The 21,270-nt window shown below is 35.1% G+C and overlaps 1 protein-coding gene across 4 annotated transcripts in view; it reads left to right on the top strand.

Moving 5' to 3' along the window:
• LOC145666800 (TBC1 domain family member 14-like) overlaps positions 1 to 21,270 on the top strand; it is a 253,386-nt gene that overhangs the window by 202,149 nt on the left and 29,967 nt on the right. For all 4 annotated transcript variants that reach the window (XM_081734360.1, XM_081734363.1, XM_081734362.1 and 1 more), the window contains exons 3-5: positions 4,143 to 4,329; positions 17,489 to 17,606; positions 20,779 to 20,910. In XM_081734360.1, the coding sequence (XP_081590486.1) occupies positions 4,143 to 4,329; positions 17,489 to 17,606; positions 20,779 to 20,910 (437 nt within the window). The remainder of the gene's footprint in view (positions 1 to 4,142; positions 4,330 to 17,488; positions 17,607 to 20,778; positions 20,911 to 21,270) is intronic.

Genomic DNA, 21,270 nt, shown 5'->3' with positions numbered 1-21,270 from the left:
TATTTATTTATTTATTTACAAAACGTAAATTGACTCATAACTCATACGTATGGATGTTCAGTCGTTAATTTTCAGTTTGTTTAGTTGGAGTAGCTTGGAAACTATGGATCAGAAAAAAAGAATTTCTCGTTTCCACCGATAACTAATCGGATGAAACCTCTGTAAGGGGGAACTAGGGAAATCGTAGTTTTCATAAATTAACACTCTGAATCAGTAGCGTAGCCAGGATGTGTGTTTGGGGGGGACAAGTGCTGTTATACGTACATATAGAAAAATTACAAAAAATATATAAACATAAAAATATATAAAAAATTACAAACATCAAAGTACCAAAGTACATTGTCGGACCCCTTTGGGGGGCGGTCCCTCTGGCCCCCCTTCCCTACGCCACTGCTCTGAATTGGCAACCCTGCCGATGTTTCAGTGCATCAAAAGGTGTGTTAAGGATCTGTCTACATTATGCAATTCCTGAAAACAATTAAAAACAAACTTTGAAATTATCATGATAAAATTTTTACTTACATGCACCCGGCAACACTGCTATTCATTTCTATGGGGTTATTTGAAGCAAGAGGTATACAAGAACAATTCTCGAACTATTCAAGACCTGGAAACGAACATTCGCAGTGTCATTGAGAACATTAACACTTCTAATCTTCGTAAAGTTGCTGCCAACCTGATGAAACGTGTAAACCAGTGTTTGAATCAAAATAGGGGACACTCCCAGCATCTGTAGAGCTGGTAACTCATTTCTGATAGCAGCAGTTTTGCCGTGTGCATGTAAGTAAACGTTTTATCATGATAATTTCAAAGTTTGTTTTTCATTGTTTTCAGGAATTGCATAATGTAGATAAATCCTTAACACACCTTTTGATGCACTGAAACATAAGCAAAGTTGCCAATTCAGTGTTAATGAAAACTACGATTTCCCTAGTTCCCCCTTACAGAGGCCTCATCCGATTACTTATCGATGGAAATAAAAAATTCTTTTTTCTGCACCATAGTTTCCAAGCCACTCCAACTAAACAAACTGAAAATTAACGACAGAACATCCATACGTATGAGTTATGAGTCAATTTACACGTTTCGCAAAAAAAAAAAAAAAAAAAAAAAAAAAAAAAAAAAAAAAAAAAGATTTACACCTTTGGTTACATCTGGCAACACTGTATGGTTCCTAGTGTACTTCAATCGTTGCTTCCCAGTTTAAAAATATATGCATGAACAAGGCTTCATTTTGATATAACCATTATTCGTGTATCACTTCAGGTTCAAATGTTCTACTACCGGTATCGCAAACTCCGGGTTGCATTGTATATTGGACACCCTGTACGTCCAGCTTAAACAGAAGGTTAACAGGGAAGAGGAAATCTATTCAAGTCAAGCTGAATCGATTGAAAAAAAAAAAAAAAAACATCTGGATATCTCTTACCGTTTTCGCTCTATAGAAATCAGTATTGAAACCGAAAGTAGTAGAAGATCTGAACCACTTCATCTTTCGGTAGTGTGTTGTCGATAGTAATGTTATGTTCTTTTTAAACACTGAATTGTATAAGATAATAATAATAATAATAATAATAATAATAATAATAATAATAAAATAAATTCTGGCTATCTATTATTGTTTTCGTTCTATGGCGATAAATCTTCAAACTGGAAATGGCTAATTTTAACCACTTCCAATTTGAATAGAACTTCGCAGCTGTATTCTTGGGACTCCGAATCGATTGCAAAAATCCGCTTCTTGATTTTTTTACAGTTTTTGCTCTACAAAAATTAGTTTTGAAACCGGAAGTAAATTTGAACCACTTGTTGTTTCGATAGAATGTTGTAGTCTTGGTATGTTGTTGTGAGACGCAGAATCGTGTGCAAAAATCCACTGATCGCTATCGGTTACTGGTTTCGTTCTATGGCAATGGACGTTGGCTAAGCCCTCTAATATTGAAATCGTAGGCCCGGGCGTTCCCTCGATGTGGTTCAGAGTGCTTTCCGTGGCGCGACGTGAAAATCCACCGTTTCAAAGCACAATAGCAAAGACAATACAACGTTCCGCCGCAACCGTAAATCGCATAATTAGGCTTAATTTACATCTGGTAAAGAAGCATAAGGCTCGAGTACATATTCTCTCGCATTCCAAGAAGAGAAGAACAAACAATCAAAAGCTGTATAAATGCCATCCTTCTGTGGTCAGGTGGGAGTTAGTAATGACTCTGGATGAGACATGGGTGTATCTGTCAGAATGTGAATATGTGGAAAGTTTTCTACGCGGCTTCATGATGGTTCATAATTACTGCTATCATTGGAAACTTAAGCTACACAAAGTGGACCAAAAGGTTAAAATCAATTCAGCTTATTATCAGATGAACATTTTGGAACCACTATATCGCCATGATATTCCATCCTTGTGTGGCAGCAGTGTATTTAGCGTTGCAATTCACCGAAACAAGACATTCAGTCATAGGAAGAAGTAAGCAGTGACGTACATGGAGCGAATGACACGTGAAATGGACATTCATGAAATCCCCTCTAGGAACATTCCATGGATTTGTATTAAAACTGATCAAAGCACCAAATATCTATTAATAATACTTGTGTAACAGTTTCGGTAATGTAACATCGACTTCATCATACACGTTATGTTCGAAGAAGGCGGTGTTGCATTGCCGAAACTGTTACACAAGTGTTATTAATTTGGTACTTTGATCAATTTGTTTTATTATTCCTGTGGAATATTTCCAAAGTTATAATGAACAAGATAAATGGATTTTTATGGGTTCTTCGTATTCAGACGAGCGTTGGGTCGTCGACAGCCGTGCACATTCGAAGGTCTTTGAACTTCGAACGGATTCTGAATTCGTTACCATAAGCCGAAATGACCTTCTGTAATCATAAATGGAAAAGAGGCACCTTTTACAGGCTTGAGATAAAATAACACCCTTTAGTTGAACATTTTTGAATTGCACATATTCATAAATTTTCACGAAAGCTTACATGATAAATCTAAATATTACGTAGCAGATACACTTGTTTTATGAAATAATGCAAGAAAATTACACAGTTCTGGCAACAAGTACTAATTGTACCAACAAAAACAACATTGAATTGTACGACTAAGTGCTCTGTTTTCGTTTTCAGCACGTCCCAGCACGTTAATCAACTATTATATTATTAATTGTTTCCTAAGCTTCCACTCGCTGTACGCCATAGGTTAAAATTCTGATGGTTTATTTTTTAAATTTTTAGTTGCCCAACTAACTTATAGTTACACAAATATTAATGGTGAAATCTAAATAAGATTCGACCTGTTAATAATACCTGATAGGAAGTACCGGTATGCTTCATGTCGGTTGATGGTAAAGCGTATTAAATATTGCATTGTCCTAAAAGGTAAACTATAATAGTTGTATGTAATTTATTTGTATATCGTGTCCATATTACTTAGTTACTAAGTTATATTGTGCTTGACATGGAATAAATATTTCTAGATTTTTGAAAGTAATTACAAACATATTTATATATTTATATTTAATAGATTCCTTGTCATAAAAATAAACAGCAAAACACGTTCATGTTCTGGATCATCACTAATCATTTTCAAATAAAGACAGACAAGTAGTGGCTGTAGCTGAACAGCGATTGTTAACTATTAGGAATTAGTTTTACTCACAGACTGAGATGAGTTTGTATTATAAATCATTATTATTGATTGACCTGTTTTAGCTAAGCCGTCCATGCATACCGAAACCGGTCTGTGGCTAATGCACGTGGTCCCGGGCTTGGTTCATGATGGGATAGTTGCCTTGAATACAGGCATAAGTAGTGATTCGGATCTTACTTTAAACAGTATATCCTATGTATATATCCTCGGTGGTGCAAAGGGAGAGGGGAGTTCGAGGGCCTTTCGTAAGTTCTGCCTTCTTGGATAAATTTGGCAGATAGGAGAGCGGAGGTGGGTGACGATTGTGTAACGTTCATCTCGCGGCTCAGTTGTTGTGACTCGTTAAATCTTCTCACCAGTTTAACACAGATTTGTATTGTTAATTTAGCCAGATATATGGTTTTATCCTAGAAATTTTGTTTATAGATACATATATATGTTTTTTGTCACATTTTAAAAATACAAGCTAAATTGATTGTCTTTGCAGGGAAAAACTAGTCGTCCAGAATCTCCTGTTAGTGGAAAAGTGAGTAAGAGGCATGTAGATGTAGTGGCAAGCAGCACTGCCCTAATCTTAGAAAATCGGCCGCCCAATCTTCCTGCCAAACCACAAGAGGAGGAGATGAAGCATCGGCAAGAATATGAGCAAATGGTGGAAGCTGCAAGGAAAAAAGGTATTCTATTTTCTGTGATGTAGATTTCTTACTTTCTTGATTCTAATTTCGCAATTTCTTCCCCGTATGCTTCAACAACGTCATTTGCTCTGTCAAACGGTCAACTCCGAAGATTCTTTTCTGTAATAAAGCTGAGTTATATGGCACCAGGAGCTATTTCACCATTAAACTTGGCAACTTTTCACTTTGTGCTTTGCACTTTGCAGCAAGGTTTGTGTTCCAAAAAAAAATAAAATAAAATAAAATAAAATAAAATAAATAAATAAATTCTGCAAAATGCAATGCGAAAACTTGCAAAGGCTGTACAGAAATTTCTTATAATGTTCCACCATCATCTTAAAACTGCAAAAGGACAAAGCTAATGTGCAAAGAAAACATTCGCTTTACTGAAATATCTGAGTACGAGCCATTGTCGTTTACGAAACGTTTCAATGGTTAATATGTTCATCAAATGCAGTGATATTTCGCAAAAAGTCTATAAAGGCAGAATCAACTTTTACGATATGAATTTATTTAAATTTAAAGAATACTTCGCTTGACAAGTGAACAAGTAAAACTTTTGTTGGTGCATATTTCACCGACTTTACAATGAAGAAAACGGAGTGAAGTCTTCACAGCAAGACAAGTATGTCTTTTTCTTTATAGTTAGGGAATGTATCAAAGGCAACTGTTTGCAGGACAGTGCATGCAGTGTTTCTTCCAGCATACTTGCGGAGGACTTTGCGCCTCAGAGCTAAGAAATTAAGTTACAGTGACATTCTCACTCTTGTACAGGGCACGTTCTTTAGCAAATGGTGTTTTAGTGTAGCCCCTCACATTTTGATTTTGCTCCCTTCCCCCGGATAAAATTTTCTGGATGAAAACATGATTGTATACTGCTGTAGAATTTAGGGAAATCGAGAATTTAGGAAACTTTACAATACCCGCTCCAGTTATTGCACAATTACTATTATTACTCCATTTCAAAAGAGAAAACGTCCAACACATCAGCGATCCGCCTTTGGGAGCCTTTTACGGATTTCTCCCCCCCCCCCCCCAAAAAAAAAACAATCGCCCATCAAACTGTCATATAAAGTTAGCATAACCATCTAAGTTATAACTTTATCCTTCTAAGTTATAACTTTTTAGCCTCTATTTCATTTTCAAATTACATTTATAACTAAATCGTAGCGTTCGTTTTGTTCAGGTATTGAGGGAAAAGTAACTGAAATATGTTTTATTAAAGCAAAACAACTTTTTCACAGATCTTATATTTTAATCACGATGAAGACAATCAACTTCAACATATAATTGTCACTTCGAAAAGACTTTGCAATTTTGTGGTCGCACAACATCTGATTGCAAAGTTCTTCAGGATTAATGGTGGAACTGAAAAACTTTATACTATGCAAAATTTGCAAAGCAAGCGCAAAGTGAAAAGTTGCAAAGTTTTTAATAGTGGAATGGGGCCCAGGTCTGGGTTGAAGGCAGGGTGAGTAAACAGATAACTCACCGGTAAATTCGATAGTCTGTATCGTAGGATGCAGAGATGGAGGAACACATCAGCGATCCGCCTGTGGGAGACTTACGGATTTTCCCCAAAAAATTCGCCCACGAAACTTATATAAAGTTAACATAACCATCTTCATGTCCTCCAGAGAAGGTGGCCATATTTTGTATTTTACTGAAAAGGAAGTAGTCTCTCCGATACTGAATTCACGTTTAGCTTTTACAGAAGAACATCCAAATTGCCGATTGACTTTCTTTTCGGGAGCATATTGACAAACAGTTTCTATCACTTGTTACGATATTCTTTCTGTGTCCTTAGGCTCTATTTTGAAATAATTGGATCATGTAGTGCATCCTTTCCACCCAATCTCATGCTGGTTTTCAAAAGGAACTGTGGTACCTCTAGGGAACAAACTTTCCTCGCTAGAATGATGTGCACTAATGGTGATGATACCAGTCGCAACGGTGACAAGTCGTATCTTTGTCTTTCAAAGATGTTATATCTTTCTGACATTCCCCAAACCACTGGTACACCTGTGTCGTGATAGAGCAAAATCTCAAAATAGCAACTCCAAACGCTTCACTTACTTCTCTTAAACCATTTTAAAATAGTAAGAAAAGATTATCGTACGAAAATGTTGTTGTGACAATTTCATTGTTTGGGGTCACCTAGCGAAAATCTGAGACTCTTCGCGCCACAATTGTTCCTACATAAATGCAGAGAAAGTGCCTTTATTTGATTCACACTAAGAGTGGTATTGCAAAATTAGGCCAGGAATTTGGCTACATGAATTATATATTTGCACCCGTACAGAAATTAAATTTGTAGGCGCCGTGTATCGTATATTTTCTAAAGATTATATAGTGATAAATGAAGATCTAACATAGAATCCAAGATAACTTCAGGGTATGTTTGTGAAATTTTGCAGGTTGATGTATAAAATTATGAATGATGTGTAAAATCCTATTTGTCATTATAATAATTTTCTTAATTTACAATGATCTTGTAAGTAATAATTTCTTATGAAGCACTATAGTTAACTGACTATATGTTAGTAGCTTTTAAAGATTTTGCAACCAAAACTCCTTTATGTATTTATCCTGTCTGTCCATGTGTTCATCTCGAGTAGTACTTAATAGATGAGCATCAATTTTGACCACGATGTAGAGGATCAAATGTTAGGAATAGAGTTCTGTGATGAGAGTGGTCCATCCAGTTAATTCGAATATATCCCCAATGTACTCTCATAAGATGTTATTATAGATTAATCCTCCTTGATATTATGCAACCTTGTTTATTAGTCAGGTAGTTGCATACCATTCAGGTGCTTCCAATATTCTAACGAAACTACTGTTGTACACGTGACACTGGTGCTTATTTGTTTTATTCGGAAGGGCGATTTTTCCCCTAAGAATCGTAATCAGTCTTGAAATACTGGTGTTATTTCTACATAGAAACGTATATGAAATGAGTTGTACAGTCACCAACAACAGTGAACTCTTCTCCCTTGTTTATGTCTTAATGAATCTTGAGCCAATTCTGTTATAGTTGCTGAAAACTAGACTGAGAATGTCTGTTTGGTTTTGAAGCTATTGACGAAACAAATAAGTACGAAATCTGACCACTTGCTGAACAAACGTCCAGTCACGTCCAGTCTTATTCGTGGACGAAAGTAAATTTGAGATTTTTGGTTTAGATGTTTTCCCACCAATCTGCCGACTTACGTACATGTTCTCGTGCGAAATTAAATCTTTTCTTCTATTGACTTTACTTACGTACAGTTTCTTACTTGGTACCCTACCATGAAACACGGAATATCTCAACACTGATGACTTTTTTCTGCGATAACGTTCTTGCCTAACTCGGAGTTTAGGGATGCCGCTATACTTACTGCACTTAGCCTGGGATTGTTCTTAATTTTGCGAAGAATAGCACGTTCGTCACTATCTGATAGTTTCCTGGACTGTCCAATTTGTGGTATGGATTCTATTCTATTTTCGTTCTTATACATCCTGACAATGTCCCTAACGGTACGGTACTCTTGGAGATGCGTAGTATTTCAGCTATTTTAGTGTATTTATCATACGCCCTTTTGCATGGTGACAGATCACCAATTGCCACTGCTCGAGACTTGTATTTTTACCTTTTCTACCCATATTCGCCACAGTCCAGGTAACCTGTTTGATTCACAACGTTCAGTGCTGCTTATGCACCACCGCCATGATCTCTCTTCTGCTGTCATCTGCAGTACATGTTTTGTCACCATACCATGCCCTCTACATAGTACAGAAACGAGTAAACACCGTTAGTGTTATCGAAACCGAATATTAATGGGAGGTATTTTTGGTTCATTATCTGTTTCACATTCTGTTACCAAGCATTGATCAGCATTTTGTGTCACTTTATTTATTTATTTTTTTATTTCAGAGTTCAATATGTATCCATGTATCTTTTGCCTTACAAATTACGTTTACTTGATCGTTTATTATCCAAATCCAATTTGTTTTTGGCAGTTCCTAATAAAAACCGAATATTAATGTGAGCGACTGTATATCGGAATAGTATCGTTTTTTCTTCCTTAGACCTTGACATTAGCGCTTTACTCGTCGCACTTGAGGCAGGATTGCAATAGTATTCAGCGATATATCGCAGAAGATGTACGAATCCCTGGCATAGAAGAAATACTAGATAAGTTCCAGTTATTGACTCTGTGTTCCTTGTAGTCTATTACTAAAAATGGATGAAGTTTAAAATTGTGCCACCCGTAAACTTGTGTAAAGTGAAGCATATAATTATTGTTGGTAAAGTAGGCAGAATTAAATGATTCTATAAAAAGATGTTTTACAATTATTTATGTAAATTAATCAATTAAAAGTGAAATGATGTCATGTTAATTGATATAAAGATGATGACGTACATTAATTATTAAATTTTCTATTTGTAAAAATAACTTTGGTTCTTGTTGCATTAGTACATGTTATGATTTTTCCCAAAGTCTGACGAATTTCTTTTTCATGGGAGGATTAAATTGTTTATTAAAAATAATTTATATTATTCGGAATCAATATAGCTTGTAAACAATATATAGTTATTGTATATGCCGTTGATTGTCGTTTGTTTTTATTTTCTTCTTAACTACGAATGAATCACAGAACGATAATTCATTCAGTTTTAATTTTGCGTGCAGTATATGTATGTATGTATGCTTGCGTGTAATGTCTCTCTCTATATAGAGTATTGCTTTTATTCGATTAATAAAGCCTGTTGTTGCGCAAAATGATATTAATTGACCATCTAAATGTTGGTTTCCAAGAATAACCACAGTACAAGTTGGAGTAAAAATTTTCATGAATCATCAGTGCACTGAACTTAGCGTGTTCAATTGTAGTGGAATATGGCTCGTGTGCACGCATCGTCTGTTGTTTAAAGAGTAACAACAACGTGTTTGGTATTATCGGTTCAAAAACTATTTTATCCAGGAATAATTTCCATTACTAATGATCAAAATAACTGCAAAAAAGGAGAAGTTCTGCTTGTGTGTTTATTAGGACACAATTTTTATTTCGAATTTTTAAACATGGGAATTGATTATAATTATTTGTTTTAAAAAATTCTTCGCATTTCTTTTCTTCCTTTCTTTCTTTACTCCATGGTACAATTGCCTTCCTTTCTGCTTAAATAAAATAAATGTTTGGAGGAAAAATTGGATGATTTATTCTAGTTTAGCACTCCTTCATGACAAGTTGCTAACGCATGTGCTTTCTATGCGTATGGTCTCGGGTTCAATTCTTGGTGAGACCGTTGTCTCGGATACAAACCTGAGTAATTGTTTGGATCTCATATTAAACCGCCAGTTCTCGTCTCTTGTAGCCTTTATGCTGAAAAGGACGTTAAACTTCAGACAGTCTTCTATTTTAGAAAACTGTTATTAAGTGGTCCTTGTCATTACAATACGCGATGGAAATTTTGACGTAATAATGAAATTACATTTTGGCATCCGATGCTCATGTGACTGAATTTTATCGTGAAAGACTTAATGAAATGAAGATATTTTGAGAAAATGAGAGAACCCATAGGCAATACGTTGTCTGATACATGCTAGCATGGCTATGAGGATTCATCTCACCATAGATTAGCACTCTGCCCCTGAGTCATTGTGCTCTGAAAGTTCGATCGTGTCTAATCGATTTAAGTTAATGGTATAACAGTTTTTGTGCTCGTGGAGTACTCTTTTTCCGAATCGTTAACCATTAAGAACAAATTTGAATGTCAGTAATAATGTAAATAATAAAGTAATGCGTGGACTTGTGAATGGCTATAGATGAACGTAGTTTCCACACTTAGGTTCTCAGTGTGATCTTTGTTGAGATATCCATATTTGTAATAATGTTCGAATAAATTAATTGTGTAGTTTGGAACGAGAAATTACATAAGCACTATTCAGATTTAAAATACTTTACATTAAAAAAAAAACTTTGCTTTTCCGTTATAAAGAAAAAAAGAATGAATGAATGAGTAAGGGGGATAATGGGGACATCAGCATCTAGGTTATATGTCCCCATCTCGATGAACGCGTTTGCTCAGGACTGCAGGATTAAAACATGAGGAGTCTAAAACAAAGACAGTTCACTGAAGAAAACAGCTGCTAAATCAAAAGAACAAGAACAGAAGTAAAACTAGAAAATAAAAGAATAAATAAGATAAAATATATATATAACAATAACAATATAAAGAAAAACAATAAAAGGTGAGAGAAATATAAAAATTTAGCAGCAATAAAACAGTGACAACAAACTAAAAGAGCTCAAAGAACGTGAGCAATCCCAGATGCATGAACAAACTCAAGTATCCACGTAGTTATATCACTCTCATCCCCCAAAGCACAGGCAAGAACAGAAGGCAGTCCATAACGTTCTCTGAGATCTGAGTATTCAGGACATTAAACAAGAATGTGCTGAATACTCAGCGGGACAAACACACTCTTCGCAATAGGACGGTCCATAGCACGCAGCAAATAAATATGCGTTAGATGAGAGTGTCCGATACGCAAACGCGCCAGGAGCACTTCATCTCTACGACTGAGGCCTGAAGACGTTCGCCAAGTATCAAGAATTGGCTTAACTGCGTGAAGTTTATTGTCATTGGCCTGGTCCCAAACTGCTTGCCAGTGAGTGCTCATCAAGCTGTAACAATGACGACAAATATCGGAGCAAGGAAGGCTATGCTCCAAAGCAACCTCGGCCAAGGCGGCGTTCTTGGCGGCTGTGTCAGCACGTTCGTTTTCGCGGGTGCCAACGTGATCCTGCACCCAGCAGACAACGACGACACAACCCTGCTCCTGTAGTTGATGGCATCTCACGAGAATGTCTTGAACGAGAGCGTGCTTAATGAAGACATTCTGTAAGCTCATAACGACGCTCTGCGAATCGGTGCAGATCAGCACACGACGTAAGGAAAGCGTAAGAGCATGTTCTAGGGCAAGCTTAGTGGCAGTTAATTCTGCGGTATACACTGAACAAAGGCGATGCAAATTGAACTCTGAGCTGCCTACGTCGGAAACAAAGGCATAGCCAACAGAATTACGAAATCTTGTTATCCATGGTTATACCACATACGCTAAAAGTTACGGATGCAAGTAAGATTGTTGAAGAGTTGGTGGAACGAGACCGTTGGAGAAAGTGGGATGATTTCGAGAAGATCCACAGACACGATGTGTCGACTACGAACTTTCACGGAGTCGAACCAGGAATGATCGATTACCAGGGGTGAATACTCAAATATTGAAGAAACGTATTCCCTGTCAAAACGAGATACTACTTTACTGGATATTTACTGACTTATTCAGCGAGATAAATGCTTCAAAAAATCTAGTCATAAGATCATATCCATTCTTGAAAAAGTCAACAGAATAAGTTAGTCAAATATCAGCTGATGTTTCCATAAGTAATAGATTAATATTTTTCCATTATTGATAGATTTTTATTTTATTCTGTTTATTTATTTTACCCCCTGAAAGTAGTTCTCAATTTTTTAAAAAAGAAGTTTCGTGTAATTGAAATTAAATATGGGAACAGAATAACACATAGTGCTTTCGAATTGAACATTGGAGCACTCATCTTAGTCACTTTGTACATTCAGACACTCAGAAATGTTTTGCTCAGTATCTAAGAGCATTAGTCATAGACATAACGTTCATGTAAGCATGTAAGAAAGAATGTCTACAGTTGGCTCATCCGTGATAAGAGTAAACAACAAAGTTCTTCATCAGTTTTGATGTCCTTAGTGAGTAATCTTTCAATTCTTTGAAGCAGATGGTTTTAATGGGAAGAAATCTGTAACTGCATACTAAGTTAAAGATACAACTACCATTCTGCACAGAGCTAACTTCACAATTTTGTTTGGATTGCAATATTTGTGACATTATGAGATCAACTTTCAAGAAAATTTAAAAAGACTTCTGAATTATTAACTTTGTAGAAAAACTAGCAGCATTCTGTATACATTACAAACTAACAATATATTAGTTACTATTAGATTTTATTGTAGTGTTCCCCATACCTCTGGATCGGATATACTTCAAATGGATACAACAACTTTTCCTCTCAACCACGCCGTTCATCGGATCTTATACATTGCAATTTCTGTCTTTGGGGTTCGTTAAAAACACTGTTAAAGCACCATTATTGTCCACTTCCATCCAGGAACTTCGTGATTGGATAGCATATGTACTGCAAGCGATCACAGCATATGGTACACTTAGTTTGGATTAATTGATTATCGTGTGGCTTATGTGCATGTAATCCAGAGCGCATGCATTAAAATATTGTAATTAATGCATAAGAAATTCGGACATTTTCGCTGCTGACGGCGTACGTTTGGTCCATGTACAATAAGCTCTTCTTCTTCTTCTCTTTCTTTTTCTTTCTTTTTTTAATTAACTATCTTTCGGAAACACCATTCTTCTGTGTTTTCCCTGTATTATTTGACAAGCAGAGGATCAATGTCAACTAATACAGGGTGTACGTGCCATGATGATTCTTACACTTTGGTCCTTATATTGCTAGAATATTTTCTGCTGCGCAACTGCAAACCTAGTAGTAACGAGAAAAAATAATAGTAAAGGAACAGAACGGAGAAAACGTGGAAAATAGGTTCATCGCAAAGTAATAATAGTAATTAAAAAGCTGTTCATGGTTCCCACCGACCTTTAAAACTTTGAAAAGTTAGGGAAACAGTCAGGAAATTTCATGAAAAACTTAGAAAACCTGGAGAAGTCAGGGAATTCGTTCTCACTAAATAACTGGGAATCCCGCTCTTTGATACGTTATAAGGTGTTCTTCAAGTCTAGAACCATACAGAAAATACTCAGCGTATAAACAGTGTTCAGTATAGCAAAGGGGAAAGCGGTCTCTTCAGTCTTAAATGACACGACAAAGAATGTGAAGAATTTGAGTATTCCAGACAGTACGATACATTTCCTAGGATGACCCACGCTTGGGATTTTCACATTGTGTATTGCATAGCCTTTAAGCGGCTCCGCAGAAAAAATCAATTGTTTTTCAGTCTAGGTCTCTGAGAGGAAACTCAAGTGCTACTTATTTACCAATCCAATGTTTAGGAATTTGCAAGTATACACATAAACGGAATTCTCCACTGTAATGCGGTGGAAGACAATCTTGTTGTACTCAAAATAATTTCTCAACTTAGTTTCACGATTTGTGGTAACGCTTGCTCCTAAAGCATTGTCACGTTCTACTAAAAGAAGAAGAGGTGGAAAATTTTATCATTCCATTAGCGCCACAGGACCACAAGACAATCATTACCTTGTACCGTGGAAGCTATTCAGCCCATAACCTCGTACTGTGCGTAATACGCGACCGATCTGGATGCAATCAATCAGATCAAATCTTCGTGACGGACACATTGACTTAGAAAGCCGGACTTTATGAATTTATAAACGTTTTCTCCACATATGACAATTCAATTCATTAATTGCGTTTAGGCATCTTTGGCTCAAGCATGCTGGGAAAGCTACATTTACCGTTAAAATTCTTACCTCATTGATACTTCTCTGCTCCTCGAGTGTCTTTCTATAGACGCTTGTTCTGCAAGAATTCTTTAATTATGTAACTTGCACGTTCCATTCTTTTTTTCCTTCCAAGTTGAAATAAACATCAAGTTTGGACTTAACTGTGGTGATATTAAGTCGGTTGTGATCCTTGATCCAATCAGTATTCATTAATTAAAATACATTAATAAAAATACCTGTTCGCTGTAAGCATTACAAGATGGAAAGAATATGAAGCAGACGGATTTTGATATTTATAATTGATGTGGCCTGGCCAGGGTTGTCGATCTGATGGTTTTCGTACCAAATTTTGGAACTCTAAACTTATCTTACTTTACAACTTACAAAAATGTACTGATAATAATTTGAAAATTCTGAAATATCTGAGACTGGAGCTATTTAGCCATCAGAATAATGGAAAGTTAAACATTTATATGGGACGACTGAAAAACAGGACAAATGGGCGTCCGGCTCGACTACTAAACCGGACACGGGATAGGACCTTCAAAAGCCGGACTGCCTGGTCAAAAGCAGGACATCTGGCCACTCTAGTTTAGAGACGGTCACTTGAGTTGCAGAAATATCTACAGAATAAGAAAAAAGAGAAAGAAAACAATTATTCTCTCTGGTTCCAGACTTACAGAACACCCACTATGCATAAGAACAACTTTGAAGAACATTCTTTGAGCACGCGTTGTAACGTTGATTTGTTTATGAAAGTGTATGGTCTCCTGTTAAAGAAATTTATGTATTGGCTGCGAAAAATCTTCGTGAAAAAATCCATAACTTGCATCCAATTTTACCCAGATTTAGTGATGATCTAATGGCGTTTGTAAAGAAAGGTGTTAATACGTATCTTTCTGTTGAAAATTTATTTGAATACAATAATAGATTGTATTGGTATTTGCTGTTTGATAAAAGTTTTTAATAATACAGAGGAAAAGAGGAAGTCATTATATTTTGCATCTCTTTCATGTTCTTTAATTCTAAACTTTTCGTCATACCTATACATATTCGTGAACGTGGCCTTGTAAACTCCTGCAAAATCAAATATATTCAAATTTTATATTTGTATTTTATCATGTCATCTACCATGTTACCAAAGATTTGACCATGTTTTTTTTTTATTGGTGTTAAACGTAAACACACAAAATCTCCGCGCATTTATAGATATCTCCTAATCCCTTCACTATAGGTTGCCCAACCAGAGGACACCAGGGTTTTACTTATAAACGACATTAATAACCACACCTCTTCTTGGCAAGTACCTAGCTTATCACAGAATTAAGATATGATAACGCTGTTTTGACGCTAAGCTGTAGTGTGAAGGCTGGCCAATGTAACATTATTTTCTTCTTAATATCACATAATTAATAAATAGTTTTGAAGTTTTATAAAAATTTTGTTTAGTTGAGTGAAGTATCATAAGCTATGACAATCCATTACTGTATAGTTTCCTTTACATACAAACAATTATTTGCATTCGCGCATTTATGTTGAAACCTTCCAAGTGTTGGCAATAAACAACTGAAATCAGGAAGCCATGTGGATTATGAGCTGCAGTAGTTTGTATCGAGTTCATGTGATTCCGCTAAAATACACAATGTTGTCCCGGAGAGAACGATAGTTGCAGGAAATTGGCCCATATGTATTTTCTTTGTAATATATTCGACAAAATTTATGAAGTCAAAAGAAGAATCTTTTTCCATACTGCACATTTTTTTTTCTTTTGTCACAAATTATTTAAAAATAAAAATATAAAAAGAGTATTGCACAAATTGCTTCTCCTATCATGCTGGGTGAGCGTCAACATGCTCCTAGGGTTTGACTACACTTACGGGGTTGTCAGTGTGATATTGAGGTTTATTAATACCTGTTTTCCATAGAGGCTTCTTAGATGTCTCCCCTAATGCTGCTTTGATGCTATATTTCTTGCACATTTTGTGCATACCATTAGTAATATATGAATACAAAAGAAGATTCACCATATCTTTTGTCGGTAATGTTGTCATGTCGTTAATGCCTAAATTTTGAATATGTTGTCGTTACCATAAAATATTAAACTTGCAATCACTATCGATACCAATTTGGATGAAGAATACTAATTCAAGTTACAGTTCCCGTCCTTTTTCTGGATTATCAAAACTCTTAAGGCATGGCGAATATCAGATTCAGTTTAAGAACTTATTGAGATAAGAAAAAAAAAATCTTCAACAAAAAGATAGCTATTCGAAACTTTTAATATGAAATTTCAAGATTGGAATAAAGTATTGGTATAAGTAACATAGATGAAAAGCGTTTGCAAATTATAGCTTCATTTACCAAGAATTTTGCTGCCAGTCAACAAAGATTCAATAAAGCAAGAAACAATAGAATCCGAAAACAAATAAACGTTACAATGCTTCTATGAAGGATAGCTTAGATGTTATTTGTACATCAATATTTTTCATCTTCCTGTTGCTTTACCTATATCTCTGTGCCACCGATGAGATTTTCAGTAAAGGCGAGGAAAATATTTAGCAATATGAACTTCAAATCATGACCACGCTTATAAGAAGATACTATTGACGTCCAGCAGTTATGGGATGAAATGCCTCAAATAATTATGATTGTTCCATTCCATCCAATTGACTGATTTTCTCCTTTCCACTTTATTCATAATCTTTGTACATAAAGTCAGCAGCTTCAGTTTCTTTTTCGAACCCAATTATTCCCTGTTATTGCCATTGTATTATTTTAATTTTCTCCGTAGCAACAATTAAGCTAAAATTATCCCATTCCTGATAAACACCGAATTGTACTACAATGACATAGGCAGAGAAACTATTCAGATTACATCAGAAATATAGGAAGCGCAGAGCAGGGCGGTTTTGTTTAGCGTGATGGTATAAATACAGGGTTCCTACTGGTCACGGAAGTCAGGGAAAACTCAGAGAAAATAATGTAGGTCAGGGGAAATCAGGAAAAAAGACTGGGAATCAGGGAAAGTCAGGGATATATATATATATAAACATTAATTGTACACCAATTTCAACCATTAATGATCACAGTATGGAACGCTGCTGAGATTTTTATGGGTGGTAAGTGGAATGTAAGTATGAGCAATTGATTACTATTTGCCTCTATAGAATAAATATTTTCATATATAAATATTCATCGTTATTTATTCCTTATTTATATGTCAACGTCATCCGATACCTCTCATGAAAGTCAGGGAATTTCGTGCCAAAGGTCAGGGAAGGTCAAGGAAAAGTCAGAGAAATAGATTTCTCCAGATCAGTAGGAAACCCTGAAATAATTCTTATATGTACGTATTTTGTGCAGATGCTTTAAGTAGAGATGACCATTGTTAAACTCTGGTGTGATGGACACTTTTCTTTCGCAAAGTCATCCATTCTCCAGTGACTTGATGATTTTAATCTCTGCCTTCCGAGTTTTACTATCCCTTTCAGCTGATTTTCTTGACTTCCAAGACCAATTGTGCCATTTTGTGTAGGGTGTTTTACTAGAAGACTGGCAGATATTTTTTAATCAATGCCATATTATGTAGAAAGTCCAGCGTTGGTAAAACTTTAATGTATTTTAATTTTTTTTTTTTACAGAACTCAAAGAAGCAAAACTACGAAAGAAACAGCTTCAGCAGCAATTGAAAATCGAGGAACAGTTAGCAAATGCTGCAAGAGTTTGGAACAACGAAATTTTGCCCAAATGGGAGTTCATGTAAGTGTTATGCTTCATCATAAATGGAGAAAGTCTTTTGAGTGTGATACACAATAATTGTATTTGAACACTTCTGTGGAGAGTTTTTGTTTGATGACATGTTCTACAGAAAGCACTCTGCATGTGAACGTGACTTACAGATAACTTCACACAAACTAATAATTTTCCATTCACTGTAATTCTCTGCTGACTTCTTCATTATGGCATAAGAATTCTTTTGTATACTCCATCAAATACAATCTTCTTCACTTTTTTCTCTCTCAGTAACCATGCTTTCTCTTGTTTATCGTCTGTAGTATTGCTCTTTAATTCTTTCCCGTGATGTTCCAAATCAGATTTTCTCATTGCCGAGACAAAATAATATTTGGTGCAGCCACTTGCTGAGGATGCATTATTTTTCTGAGTTTCTAGGTATTGTTATGAAATATTTCAGTCACCGTATTTCAGATTCGTTCCAATGTTCGGAATTTGCTTTCAAAAAAATAAATAAGTAAATAAAATAAAATAAAAAATAAATTAATAAAAAAGCACGTTTTGTTAATTTTTTTTTTTGAAAAGTAAAGGTACATCTAATTCTCGTCCCCCCCCCAAAAAAAAGCCGAATTCTCCCAAAACTTGTTTCTTCTAACCTTTTTTCGTTTTCTTAATTATAAAAGAAACAAACAGAGCCTTCGATGAGAATACGTTTAGTAATATTCCAAATTTCACTATTTCATCTCTCAACAAATACATATAGTCTAACAACTATCAACTAGTGTTGTTAGACACTATTCGGCAAAGCGTCGATACTGAGTTAATTGTTCAGAAGGAAAGAAAAATTTCGTTCCTCTAAAAAATGAACCAATTCTGTTATTTTGTTTATTTAAAATGAACAAATTCCAATAAATACTCCTCTCCCAGTATAACAAATTTCTCAAATTCTTCTGTCCCAGTATATGCTACAGCTCCAGTTATTATTTGTAGTTCTGTAAAATGTAGATATATATTCTTATATAATGATAAAATGATATATATTCTTATTTATTTTATTATAATATATATTTATATCTTTATAATATATCCTTATTTAATGATATTTAACTTCTGAAATACTTACAGGAATAATAATGAAAAGGTTAGTAAGTATTCGTTAACTCAAATTAGGATTATTTATTGAATATTGCTGTTTGTTCTGCGTTCAAAGATACTCTTACCTGGGTATTTATGAGACAGAAGTTATTCAGCACCAGTGTTGTAATGCGAATAATTTTTCAAATATATAGCGTAGCACTTTGACACTTCCAATTTTTCAGTTCTCAGTTGACAATAATGCTACCAAAATTTCTTGATCTGTGGCAAAAAATGTGAACTAAAGCTCACACCCACACGTTGAGCCAATAAAGGTTCAGCTGTTGCTAAGCGAGAGAACCTTGCAGCCATCTAAGTGGAATTCCTTCAGCCGATAGCAGCGCTTGAGACAAAATTACAGTGTCAAGTGAATGTGGTATATCTACAGAGTAGCAGTTATTCCGTTCTCAGTTGAGTAGAATAGCAGTTATTCACTTCTCAATTGACTAGAGTAGCAGTTATCCAGTTTTCAATTGACTAGAGTAACAGTTATACAGTTATCAGTTGACTAGAGTAACAGTAGCTAATTGACGTAAACAATATGTTTTGGTGTGGTTCGTGAATAATATGTTACAAGAAGTGATTTTATAAAGAACTTAAACATTATAACATTTGTAATTAACTAAATTTACAATGAATATAAAGTTAACGAATATATAGCGTGAACTATAAAGCACTTTGACACCAATTACGCTTGTGCCTAAGAAGTGGTAGCTACATGTGCATAATTAATATGATGTGATTGAATCATTTGTGCAGAGTTTTCCGAACACCTTGATAAGCAGTTCATAACTTGGATAAAAGATTTTGAACATACTTGGTTTGTTACGAATCTGCCTAAGCCAGGTAGATCTAAATATGTGGCTACAGATGTAATTCGTGCATTGGCAATGCTGGAAGACACTTTGAACACATGAATTATAGAACCTAACTTAATGTTATGATGCTAGCTGTAATAATTTCATAGTTTTTCGTAGCTGATGAATAATTAATTTCAAATGCATTTTTGTCAAGTGACTTGTGGGTGGTCCACTCTGTTTAAAATGTTTTCACATATTGATTTATTATATAACGAAAAACTCACAGTGGATAGGTATGAAATTTAATAAATTCAAAGTCAATGTACAGATAGACTATTAAACCGTATAATCGATTTCCGTTAACTGCCATATCCTATTAGTGAATTTAAGTATGGGACTGCAAGTATACCTGGTTTATAATGTTTCCGCTATTCGTTGTTACTGCTGTCCCTTTCTTGTTATTATATGATTCACTATAAATGGTTTGAAATGTTCTTTTTGAAACATTTTGTAAAATGAAAATAAGCAGGTAAATTTTGGTTAACATCCCCTATCCTCTTTAACCCTACGTACTCCAAGGTAGATTAAAAATTGTCCACACTTTTATTAGGATAAGAATTTTTATGGATATTTCTTTAATATTATGACGCAGGTGTCAAAAATAATTTATATTTTATGCTTTGTCATTCAATACTTTTAATTTCGAGAAAATAACCCAAAAATTCAAAAAAAAAAAAAAAAAAAGTTTTCGTGGAGGACACAAAGTACCGTTCCTTGGTGTAACGTGTTAGCATAATGGACATAAGGTTATTTTTAGTTAAAGTTGAAGATTCTGACGCTAGGCGTCGCTACGGGTACACCTGACGCAAAGTGACGTACACTTAAATGGAAAAGACCTGCTGGTTTCAGAGTGATGGTATTAAAAGTGTAAACCCTACATACACCAAGGGGTTACGCGTAACACTGCACACCAAGAGAGGGTTAAAAAATGTCCATCACATAAATCATTACTTTCTGTCCCAGAAAATGTAGTATTCTTCCCTATTTTGTAAAGACAACAAATGTGATGGACATTTTTTAACCCTCCCTTGGTGTGCAATGTTACGCGTAACCCCTTGGTGTACGTAGGGTTAAGGTGTTAATTATAATGTAAATGTAACTTTACTAATTTCTGTTTTTCAGATACTAATGTAATTTAGTATTGATTTTTGTTACAACTGAGTATGAGTTCTGTATACTTAATTTTTACTGTCCTTTTTCCTTAGGAAAAACTCACGGAAAGCGCGTGATCTTTGGTGGCAAGGAATTCCACCAAGTGTTAGAGGAAAAGTGTGGAAACTTGCTGTTGGGAATGATCTAAATTTAACGCACGAATTGTATGATATCTGCGCCAGTAGGTGAGTCTTATATGTATATTAATAGCTATAAAGTAAATTTGATCTTGGCTTTCGTATTTTTCTTTTTAGTGATGATTCTGTTTTGACTCTCCGTAAATCGAATTAAAACATGAACTCAAAACATAGTGCATTAAAAGAAGGTATAAAAAGATAACAAAAATAATCTGTGGAGCCATTGTATCTATCTCAACTCAAATATTTAAACAATATATTGGAACAGGACAAGGGTCTCATATTGAGATATTCGAGATATCCCACAACAGTTGAGGTATTCGAGGTAAACTTTGGTATATGGGGATTGGACACTGTAAAGTCACGTTAGGTATGGCCAAGAAGTAACTTAACGGTCCGAAATTCATG

The sequence above is a fragment of the Thermobia domestica genome, chromosome 12 (genome assembly GCF_964235325.1).
Source record: "Thermobia domestica chromosome 12, izTheDome1.hap1.1, whole genome shotgun sequence".
NCBI lineage: Eukaryota > Metazoa > Arthropoda > Insecta > Zygentoma > Lepismatidae > Thermobia > Thermobia domestica.
Note: the sequence above shows the minus strand (reverse complement) of the source record. Positions and strands in the feature narration are given on the sequence as shown.